Below are 12645 nucleotides of genomic sequence, written 5' to 3' on the forward strand. Positions count from 1 at the left end.
GTGCTTTCCTATTTAAATACTGAGAGTGTACATTCCTAGGGAAGTCAACCAATATCCAGTATTGCTTCCACCTACATTTAAATTGTGAAAAGAAAATCAAGATAAATTAAATTTGAGCTCACATGTAGGCTTATGAACAATCTTTCTTCCTACACACTATTCATTACTATGATGCAGAATGCCTCACTTCTTGTGTCTGCCACTGTAGTTTGATGAACATTTCCAAGACGCTTTTGCATGAGCTAAATGAACCTATGAAGAAACTAGCTGCCTTTCTTGGGTCTTCTCATTTCCTTTCCATTACTGGACAGGAAAGGGACGGGGGAGGGGTGGCGGTTTGCTGAGTATAGATGTAAATGTAATATCATAACACTGACTTTTCATAAAAAATACCTCTAAATGTTAAGTCTGAGAATATGGCCACTTGCTACATTCATTCTCTAAATTTAACATCCCACCAACAATGAAGTTATTCACAAGGTTGCAGAAGCTAAGACTGAAAGAGACAAGGCTGATTTGTTTCCTCAAAGAAATCATATTGGTATTTGTCTAGTGCTAATTAAGGAAAGCAAAGAGACAGCTAAATCTGTATGGTTGGGACTGGAGGGGGGTTATGTAGTTTTTCTACAAGCGAGTCCTTTATCTCAACCACTACACCATCTCACTCAGTTTCAGTTACAACCACATCCAGAGTACTAACCACCATTGCCTGATTTGGTTCATGTATCTGCTGAAAATGTATAAACAATCTTTATCTGACTAGTCTGACAAAAAAGTAAATCCTGGGTGCCTATCATCCAATTAGCAAATAAAACTTCAACATTTAAAATACAGTACACTGATAATTTCTTGCAGTCCCTGCTAACTGCTTGGTTTTCTGCCAGAGTGAACATATGTAGGGCTGAAAGAATGAAAACTATATTTTATTACTAACTTCGCTGTTACATTTAGTCCATTTCAGCAGCCATTTTATGCCACTTACAATGTTATTTTCTGACACCTCCTGCTTCCTTTTTCTTCTTTATTCTTGTTTTAGAACCAAAAAGAATAACAGAAAATGAAACAAAATTTAATAATCAAAGCAACCATATTGACATTAAATGCATGCAAAATTGTAATAAAGAACAAATATAACAACTGAGCAGTGAATATAGTATCACAAAGATCAATTTAGAAAGATATTCTACAGCCAAATGTATTTCAGAATATCTAAATTGGGTCTGGGTTTCTTATGCAGTTATGCAAGTCAAACTATAAGTTGACTACTGAAAGTAATTAAGTGCTGCAAGTTCAAACTGTTATATCCAAAATAGTCTCATTGGTTGCAAAATATGAATTGGCGGAAATTGATTCTAGAGGCAGAAAAGCAATTGTCTGAAGTGTTAAAGACTGTGAAACAGGGAAGACTCAATACCTCTGGCACAAGCACATGTCCTGGTATTTCAATTAACAGTTTCTCATCCTTGCCACAGAGGTAGAAAATAGGACAGGTCCTAAATGAACAAGTGGCCTGCACAAATACACGGAAAGTAGAACCTAACAATTACTAAAGTGTGTACACTGGTTTGAAAAGGGGGAGACTCACAGTGTTGTGGAAAGTGTTAACAAAATGCTTAGGAGTCAAGTTTCAACAAAATTACAGTCATCCTATGTGCAGTGCAATGTGAACTCATTAAATCTGGTCACACACTTGTATACAAGGAAATTTGACTAGAGTGAGAATAAATTATTGTTCCCACATAACACAGATTGATTTTCAATCTGAAAACACAGAGGGAAGCAAAGGTGGAAAGGAGTAATGAGAGCAGAAGAGGTTTAAAAATAATACAGATTAAATTTGAAAAGTAACAGTACATGCACGTTGAAGTTAAAGACTCTTAAAACATGTTTCTATCCCCTCCATATCTTTAAGTAACATATTTCATAAAAGTATTATTCTCCCAAATATTCCATTTTTAAATTCAGAACATAATACAGTCATGTCCGTAGTTTGAAATAATTTTGACAGTCGCTAAACTAGAGGTGAGAAGATAAACTAGAGGTGAGAAGATAAACTAGAGGTGAGAAGATAAACTAGAGGTGAGATGATAAACTAGAGGTGAGATGATAAACTAGAGGTGAGATGATAAACTAGAGGTGAGATGATAAACTAGAGGTGAGATGATAAACTAGAGGTGAGATGATAAACTAGAGGTGAGATGATAAACTAGAGGTGAGATGATAAACTAGAGGTGAGATGATAAACTAGAGGTGAGATGATAAACTAGAGGTGAGATGATAAACAGTGGACTGGAAACACTGACTGTGAGAGTGAGGGGTAAACTGTGTACCAGAAAACAACAAATTCTTCTGGGGTGTCACCCTGTGTCCCAAAGATACTGACTTGCTGAACATCAATACAGGGTGTGATGCTGTTGCAAGGCAATACAGGAGGCACTATGGCTCACAATATTGTGTATATGACCATATAGCATATCTTTTAGTAATGCCTCCCACTGCTGGACTAGTGTCCTCTTGCATCTCAGCAAAGGTCTGTGGTGTCTGTGTGTTAAATTTACACTCCTTTCATGTAGATCATCCCATGCTTGTTCCATCAAATTTTAATTGTTGGAGCCCACTTGTGTGTCTAAATTTGTTATTTTCTCATGTGGCAGGCACTCTTCTGCTAGTCTAGCCCTGCATTGTTGAGCATTATCATTCATGACACAGAACCTAGGTATATAAGCACACAAAAAGGTGCACATATCACTGCAAGATGTTATCCTAAACAAAGCAACCCTCATAGTCCACTACAAAACACATGCAGCAATCTAGTCATCATAATGTGGAACCACACCAAATGACAACACTGGTATTGAAGTATCTCTCTCTCTCTCTCTCTCTCTCTCTCTCTCTCTCTCTCTCTCTCTCTCTCTCTCTCTCTGCATAGCACTAGCAGAGATTAAATGTGTGCCAGTGATCTGCCAGATAAACATAATATGAATAATCACAATACACTAAACATCAACACATCAGAAGAGGGCACTACCATGTTCCAGCATCAGCTATTGGTTGGCAAAACATCACATTTTCCAAGCCACAGTAGGTCTGTGTAAGGGGGACTACATCTAATGTGTCACTGAGCACACAAAACAACCTCTGAAACCTGGTGATGTACTATATTGATGGAAGATGCATGACACAGTCTGGTGTACATTCTGCTGCAAGGGCAGGTGCTGTGCTGGTTTGGCCATGTCTGGGCATTTAGGACCAAATAATAATCTTGTTGCTGGGTGGCAGCACACTGTCAACCCTGCCTTTATTTCCACTGAACATTGACTGCTTCTTCAAACCACCTTGACAGCCATGAAATAAAATTATGGGCAATTTCAATTCTTTGCCCATCCTCGTATCTGTCAGTAATCTGGTGGTGTACGAACATCCAAAGGTGTGTACTGCGCCAGCCTGCTTTAATACCATTAACATTGTTTTCTATATGCATACAACATGAAGGTACAGTTAGTGGGCTTGTAACAGCACAACAACATCATCTGCCATTTCCTTGTTCCACCACAGTTCAGTCCAGACAGTGTTGCCATGCTGCCAAGTTTTTTTAACATCCCTTACCTCACAGACATGAGTGTAGCATGGTCTTCTATACAATAAGATAATAGAGCATACATCATTTCTAACTGTTCTCTTTCAGTGCTATTTAAACACAAGCGGCAACAGCATTATTTACCACAGATTCTGCTTTATGCGTTGTGACATTCTGGGATATTTTTCCGGCTCTTGGGTCAGCTACTGCCTCTGAAATGCAAGAATAGTATCTCTCAGCATAAATGTCACGTGATCTAACCTGAAACATTTAATGCAGGCATACAATAAACTAATCAAACATAAAAATATTCCTTACATAGACCAGTTTTCATTACAGTCCAAATCAAACTTGTGGAAGCCCACTGTGTACGTAATTTAGACCATTTGTGCGCTACGACTGATCACTACTGAATGACTGACATCATTATGTAGAATGCTACACGTCATGTATCCATCAGTGTAAATGGACATACTTAAGAGAGAAAGTAGAAAGCAATATAAATTAATCAGTAAATTATTTGGTGGGGTTAAATGCAACAACTGTGTGTGTGACGTATCAACACTATCTGCACTAAAAGCTTGCACTCAACAAATAGTAGCCACAAACAGAAGCCGATCCTTGGTAATTGGTACTGTTGAACACTGAAGTAATTTGTCATGAAGACCTCCCACAACCAATGTGACAAGTAACATCAAAATCAATCGGTATCCTACATAACCTCTTTCCTGAATCACAATTCACACACAGCTGTACAAGTTGAACATTTACAACATTTCTCAACTTCAGATCAACAATTTAAAAAAAATTCACTGGCATTAAGTAAACTGTGAATTTATGGTGTAACACAGACCAGTGGTGATCAGAAAAGATTAATATGGTACAGTCAATTACCCTTAACCTTGCATCAGAAAGATATGTTTCTCTATTGGAAATGCCAAGCAGCTTGTTTATCAGATTGTTTACTCCTGTCACTGAGCATGGAAGTTGTATGGGTGTTAGTTCCTACATGGCCAAGAAGTGTGTGCATTGTGTGTGACCAACTGCATCTGATAACACAGATGTTCCTTAAGAAAGTCAGTCTCATCCAACATGACTATATCCCAATTCACTGAAGCACCGTATCACCAGTATCATCCATTGTCATTGCTTTAACTAAGAAACTGGCAGAAAACTGTTTCCCTTTTCAAATGGTCCAAATGGCTCTGAGCACTATGCGACTTAACTTCTGAGGTCATCAGTCGCTTAGAACTAAAGAAACCTAACTAACCTAAGGACATCACACACATCCAATGCCCGAGGCAGGATTCGAACCTGCAACCATAGCGGTCGCTCGACTCCAGACTGTAGCGCCTAGAACCACACGGCCACTCCGGCCGGATTTCCCTTTTCATTTTATTGCTTCGTAAATCATCTATCTATATGAGACTATATAAAGACAAGTTGTCATTCATTCATTGTTACCGAAAATATAGAAAATTTCTTGACTGATTTACTTCGAAGTTTCTACATGATACACTTATAAATATTCAGACAGGCATAGGCTGTTTATTTTTCTAAACACCAATGTGCTGTTTTGTTTTCTTCCTTGTTGTCAGTTTTGCAGAAAACAGTAAAGGTGTATTTATTGCTTATCTGTTAATGATTAGAATGTTACAAAGGAATCTGAATCATCTAAGCCTTTGTAATCCTATCCATTTGAATATTAAAAGTATGCAAAATACTGTCATTTAAGCTATTATCCTCAAACATCCAGTAGCTGGAGAGGTCTTTACCATACCCAATATAACAACAATCCCACCGATTTACCCATTCATTCAAAGCGACTTCAGTTCCCAAATAATTTTCATTTGCGACAACAACAAACGAGGCTCAAGGTTAGGTTTTATTTTCATATTCTGTATATTTTCATGTTGTAAAAACTAGCCATGGAAGGTGAAAGAGAGAAATGTTTTACCTCAGTATACTCCATCTTGGAACTGAATAAGTTCCTTGTACTGTCAGATGTCCTTGTACTGTCAGATGTCCTTGTACTGTCAGATGTCCTTGTACTGTCAGATGTCCTTGTACTGTCAGATGTCCTTGTACTGTCAGATGTCCTTGTACTGTCAGATGTCCTTGTACTGTCAGATGTCCTTGTACTGTCAGATGTCCTTGTACTGTCAGATGTCCTTGTACTGTCAGATGTCCTTGTACTGTCAGATGTCCTTGTACTGTCAGATGTCCTTGTACTGTCAGATGTCCTTGTACTGTCAGATGTCCTTGTACTGTCAGATGTCCTTGTACTGTCAGATGTCCTTGTACTGTCAGATGTCCTTGTACTGTCAGATGTCCTTGTACTGTCAGATGTCCTTGTACTGTCAGATGTCCTTGTACTGTCAGATGTCCTTGTACTGTCAGATGTCCTTGTACTGTCAGATGTCCTTGTACTGTCAGATGTCCTTGTACTGTCAGATGTCCTTGTACTGTCAGATGTCCTTGTACTGTCAGATGTCCTTGTACTGTCAGATGTCCTTGTACTGTCAGATGTCCTTGTACTGTCAGATGTCCTTGTACTGTCAGATGTCCTTGTACTGTCAGATGTCCTTGTACTGTCAGATGTCCTTGTACTGTCAGATGTCCTTGTACTGTCAGATGTCCTTGTACTGTCAGATGTCCTTGTACTGTCAGATGTCCTTGTACTGTCAGATGTCCTTGTACTGTCAGATGTCCTTGTACTGTCAGATGTCCTTGTACTGTCAGATGTCCTTGTACTGTCAGATGTCCTTGTACTGTCAGATGTCCTTGTACTGTCAGATGTCCTTGTACTGTAGGCTGATCACTGATGCAGCTGTTTCCTTTGTATGTACAAACTGCTGTCAGCTACATTTGAGGTTGTGAGGTGTTCAATGCTCAAAATACATGATGTTTTTTGTACAGAGTATTTGGAGTAATACTGTAATGACTACTGCTCTTTTTTCCACAAGTACTTTACAATGACAAATATAAGTGAGTCTCCTTATGTAAGTAAGAGAATGAATGGTTACCAATACAAAATGTGCACCTATGTTCAAATTGGTACTTTGTATTTTTTTCAAATACAAAATCCAGAACATATATAATGGAAATTGTTTGTACCTTCCAATACATGGTAGTTAAATGCATGTATGCATGTATCTGTGAGACCAAGTCAGCAAGCTAGAGTGATATCAAAATAATTTGTGACAGTTTGGCTCGGGGGAAGGTGCATGATGCCATTGGCTAAGTACTTCCCTGTTGCTCCACTAAAAGGTCAGCATAAATAGTGTACCCAATTGCCCCACTTTCAGTGAACAATTGTACATGGCCTAAAGCACCAGTTGCTTCCATGTTTTTCAGCTCCCTTTATGAAGTCTAATATTTGAGCATTTGAGTATTCCATATTCAAGGCTCATGGCCACTAATGCTGTCACCTGACAACACGTTTAATGGTTTCAAAGTTATCGAGGATTGCAAACTAAATTCCAAATTTGATGACGAGAACATGAATCTGCATACCCTGTGTATGAGTAGCGTGAACTGGAGGACCTTAGTGTAGGTCCAGTTATAGAGTTTCAAGAGTGTTGAACAGCATAGTCACTCCAAGAATCATGCACAGACATATAATGCTGAGAAATGGAAATGAGAAGGAATGGAAGGAAGAGGAGGAGAACAATATAGTATCACCAGTTCGTTCTCTCCTGGAAACACTGGGTAATAAATAAAGTTATGAAAGAGACGTACATTCCAGCAGAATGAAATTCACACACATGTGTATTACTACCAATTCAAGGTGCAACCTACATAATAAATTAACTTCTTTACAGCCCCGAAAGAGCAATGTTATTTAAAGGTAGTAGGCCATCTCTTTGAAATGGACTGCACGAACTTATCTTCCAACACAACTTGATTATCAAGAGAGAACATAGTAGTTATCTGTGTGACAGAAGGAGCAGATTGTTCAAATAAACTAGTGTTGAAAACTTAAGGACATACCTAACTTTCACATGAAGTGTCATTGAAAAGTAACACAGCTCGATCGAATTTCCACATCTACATCAGTACTACACAAGCAACCTGATGGTTGTGTTGAAGGGTACTCCTGGCACCACTAACTAATTCCCCAAACTCTGTTTCATTCACGAATGGCATGTGCAAACAATTACTGTCAGTAAGCCTCTGTATTAGCTCCAATTTCTCTAATTTTTTTCATTGTAGTTGTTTTGCAAGGCATATGTGAGATGAAGTAACATGTTGTCCACATGCACAATGCCTCTCATTAGCATTTCCCACTGTAACGCTCTCACACCGACTAAACTATTCCATGACATATTCTTTGTTGTGTCATTTCTCTTCCATCAGTCCTACCTGGTAAGGGTCCAGATGGATCAACAATACTCAAGAATCGGTCAAACAAGTGCCTTGTAAGCCATTTCTTTAGTGGCTAAATTACATTTCCTTCCTAAGAATATCAGTCTCATGTCTCCTTTTTCTACTATTTGCTTTATGTGGTCATTCCACTTAAGGTTGCTCTGGATAGGTACTCGATATTTTGTGATGGTTTCTGTTTACTGTCAACTGCCAATCTCTGCAGCTCTTGTCAATCCTCTGTAGGTCCTTTTGTAAATTGTTGCTGCCCTCTGACATTCTACCTTCTTATAGACAACTGCATTATCTGCAAACTGCCTTAAAAAAAGCTTCTGATACATTCTACTACATCATTTATATACATTGTACACAGTAACACTCCTATTACAGTGGGTACCGCTGAAATTACCTCTTACATCTGTCAATTTTGTTCCAGTAACAGTGACACATTGAGTTCCATCTGCAAGGAAGTCCTGAATCCAGCTGCAATACTCAGTAACATGGTCAATGTTATTGTGGCACTGCACTGCTTTCACAGGTGCTTCTTTTCAGGGGTTCATTCGACCATGACTTCATTTTTATGGCTGTCAATGTGCAACCATAGCTAACTGTGCAGATGGAGGATCTCTTGGAATGAGAAGATACTTGACAAATGCACTGTCCTGCCCATTTCTCCAACTTAATCCCATTGAGCACATGTGGAAAGGGTTGGGGAGTCATTATTACAGAATATATACATGCACCAACAATCACACAGCAGTTTTAAACTGCACTGGAGGAGGACGAAAACCCAGTCAAATACCTAGCCACAAGAACTCTTTACCAAATTGCGGCCACTATGGGAGCATATGACCAAGCTCGCTTTGCTATCTGTGGTGATCACACACCCAAGCATGTCACATGATGGTAGTGTCCCAACTGCATTGGATTCAGTGTAATTGTTGTCTTTGAATAAAAGTGTCATTTCTGTTCATCTCACTGCATGTTGCTTTCAGTTACCTTCCACACTGTACTGTACCAGTTCTTTCTATGTACAGTTCAAGTTTTATCGAGATATGTTACATAGTAGTGACACATAAGATTGTACACCCCAGTATTGGGGACAAGGAACTTTAAAAAAGAGACATGGCCATGCGCACATGTCCTGTTTTGACAATAGCAGCCGAACCAGTGAGTGTTTCACAGATAGGAGGCGGGCCAACCAAGCCAGGCACGGCTCTGCAGGCACACGAGTTTGGCAGCATCATCAATAGATGGTGGTATCCTTTGAGGTGCAGTGATTGGTAGACATTCCTAGTATGAGAATTTTAGATCACATGTCAGATAAATGCAGGTTCTGGCTGTGTGGCCAGAAAAAAATCAGCCGCCGGCATGAAAAGGTACAAGCCAAAGCTAAATTGACTAGCCAAAGCTAAATTGACTAGCCAAAGCTAAATTGACTAGCCAAAGCTAAATTGACTAGCCAAAGCTAAATTGACTAGCCAAAGCTAAATTGACTAGCCAAAGCTAAATTGACTAGCCAAAGCTAAATTGACTAGCCAAAGCTAAATTGACTAGCCAAAGCTAAATTGACTAGCCAAAGCTAAATTGACTAGCCAAAGCTAAATTGACTAGCCAAAGCTAAATTGACTAGCCAAAGCTAAATTGACTAGCCAAAGCTAAATTGACTAGCCAAAGCTAAATTGACTAGCCAAAGCTAAATTGACTAGCCAAAGCTAAATTGACTAGCCAAAGCTAAATTGACTAGCCAAAGCTAAATTGACTAGCCAGAACAACTTCCAAATAAGACTAAGTATAAGAAAAACTAAATACAATTAGTGACAGAAAAGCCAGTAGCATAGTTACAAAGACAAAAGCATGAAGAGTGATTGAGTGAAAATTCGCCCTCACTACGATGTTTAGTTTTTAAGTTATTTCATGTTGAATGTTTTATGTATGTAATGAATTTAAAAAATTTATATCTTTATAATGCCTTAAGCAATTTCTACAAGCTGTGTGTCAATGGATAAATCTCTGAGAGCACTATCAAACTGTAAAAGGACATTCTTTTCAAAAATAAAAATTATCCATTTTGAATTACAGGCCAGACTGTACATTCTGCACATTAAAACTTGAATTTTCACACACACAAAATACAAAATATTGAAAGTAGTGGCAGCAGTACTTAGTGGATGTAATTCCAAATGTCTGAGTGAAATTAGTTTTAATTGTTTATACTTATTAGTAATCTAACAACACAAATTACTGTTTACATGGACAAAACTACCATTTCAGAGCAAAATATTTACATTAGAGAAAAACTGAGAACAGCACCCTAAAGCTGATGAAATTCACGTGCAAATTCATATACTACGCACGTATTTAAAATTAAATTTTAGTTTAAGTATGTTTACAAAGTCTGAAGTGTGAGAGTTTGATCCATATCAAGGCAAGGGTTTAATTAGTGGTGACAATTTTTGCATGAGGCCTTCTAGTATTATGAATCAATTGGGGTTAACAGCTAGAACAGACAGGAAGTATGTGTGAAGTAGGTTAACTCACGAGTGAATAGGAATACTTCCAAGTATTTTGCCATGGAGTTGTGATATTTGTGCATGTTGACAGTGAATAAAAACTTTTCTGCAGTTAATTTCGAGAGTGATCTGCACTCTGAGTTTAGTTAGTTCACAATTGTGGAATTTTACCTTTAGACTTGCATTAAAGAAACTAATTATTTTTCCATGGTTTCTCGGGAGTTCATGCAAATGCAAGATAATGTTTCATTTTAGCCCTCACTCAGATTATCATTTTTTCAGTGATGAATGATTATGAATGAAGGTTAGTATTACTTTATTTGCAATGAACTCAATTTTGTTAAAATTTAAAATACTGTTAGTAGCCTACATTTTTACCCGAAACGCCTGCCTGCACTTATTTGAATTTGTGACTGAATTTTTTGGGTTAGTGTGACAGATGCGTTTGTTGGCCCCTAGGCTGTAGCTTATCCAACACTTAAAGCTATAAAAATGCATTTTGGAGGGCCAATAAGCTGTGACGTTTTGGTAACTTATTATTCATGTAGTTGCATGTGGAGAACGCACAAGCTATATATTGAACAGTTGTGTTCTGAAAGAGCAATTTTAGCTTCTTCATTGATTAATTATTTGTCTGTCAAGTCGCATACATCGGTCTCGGCCGTGATGAACAAGAATTATCAAAGAATACACTTCACCCGTACTGTCGCACACATCGTGCAAAAGTTACTTTCATCCTTAAGTTTTGCACACCAGCGTATTTCATGTGGCTTGCCAAGGCATGATACACACCATGTATCATATAATGGCAAAAGGCTGTAAAGACAGCACAGCTGAAGGACAAACAAAGCACTGATAGGGAAGAGTAACAGGATAGTTCATCAAACCAGTGTGGACTATGACCTCTTTCCAAATAGTTATTCATGTTTCATTCCTAAAAGTAAGGTGCCTATCATGAGAAAAGAATCCCATTGTTCTGAAAAATGGTTTCTTTAATTTTCCGCTTTAAAAAATTTCCCCTACTTCTACTACAGTACAAAGTACAGTACCATTACATTGTGTTAGGTAACACTGACACTGCATCGGACGAAATTTTGCCTTAAAATGTTTCTTCAGAGAAAACTGAACCTGACACGAATAAGGCAGAGTTAATGGAGTTTTTACAATTCTGAAAGCCAGAAATCCCACGCTACCAGGCTGAAAAACTTATGAGGGCAAAACAGTGTAGTGTAATCAGACTTCCTCCATACTACACTTATTTCCGGTCTCTGTAAAATGTCAAATCAAAACATCTTCTGCCATCTAACTTCTCAGTTTTATTTTGTTTGTGCAAAAAGCTCATTTCAACCAGATTAAACTTACATGGGCCTAGTTGGGAAGCAGAATGGCAAGAAACATTAAAAAGTTTATTCTCTGAGGGTAGAAAGCTGACAGGAGCAGCAGTTGTGAACATTATCCCATTTGACCTATCTCGAGTTATGAGCTATCGTAAAAAATTAGCTAAGGAAACAATCAGTCCATAAAGAATTACTGGATGAACTGAGTGTAATTTCGCCAGTTTCAGCACCAGTTCCAGGTCCAGGTTTAAGTAAGCAAAGAGTCTTCCCTTGAATTTGCTCTGCTTACACAATAATAGTGAGTATAAAATATTCATAGGTGTAAGTGTCATGTTCAGTACTGTCATTTGTTTATAATTTAAGGCTTCCTTGACTATTGATTGATAACCAAGTGCTAAGAGTAGGTGTGTCATGCCCAGAACATGCTGATAATGTTCCCCTCCATTCACTCTATGCAGAACTGTCGATATTCAAGTTACTTTATTCACAACATAATGTATGTTTTCATATCATCATATTATCACTAGAGACCGGATTATATGCTTCATAAAAACCTTACAATATGCATGAAGAATGTTTAAAAAATGCAAGAAAAGTGTCGAAATATGCAAGATCAAATAATAAAAAAACATTGTAGTTACTGCATGCATTATATCCCAAAGCCGAACCTGTGCCTATCAATTATGAGGAAGAGTGCCAGCAATGTGAAAAATCTGAACATTTAGAAAGCTGATATTTTCTGAATACTTTCTGGCAGAGGTCAGGAAGGGGCCCCTTCTGGGATTATTTTATAAAAATTTGCAAAATGGGGATGCATACTGTGTTTCAAGAATTGTTTCTTCCTTGCTATTTT

At 38.0% G+C, this 12645-nt stretch overlaps 1 protein-coding gene across 1 annotated transcript in view; it reads right to left on the reverse strand.

Moving 5' to 3' along the window:
- The window catches only part of LOC126470248 (uncharacterized), a 213733-nt gene that overhangs the window by 59509 nt on the left and 141579 nt on the right, over positions 1–12645 (reverse strand). The window contains exon 9 of the mRNA XM_050097959.1: positions 3722–3789. Within this exon, the coding sequence (XP_049953916.1) occupies positions 3722–3789 (68 nt within the window). The remainder of the gene's footprint in view (positions 1–3721; positions 3790–12645) is intronic.

The sequence above is a fragment of the Schistocerca serialis genome, chromosome 3 (genome assembly GCF_023864345.2).
Source record: "Schistocerca serialis cubense isolate TAMUIC-IGC-003099 chromosome 3, iqSchSeri2.2, whole genome shotgun sequence".
NCBI classification, from domain to species: domain Eukaryota; kingdom Metazoa; phylum Arthropoda; class Insecta; order Orthoptera; family Acrididae; genus Schistocerca; species Schistocerca serialis.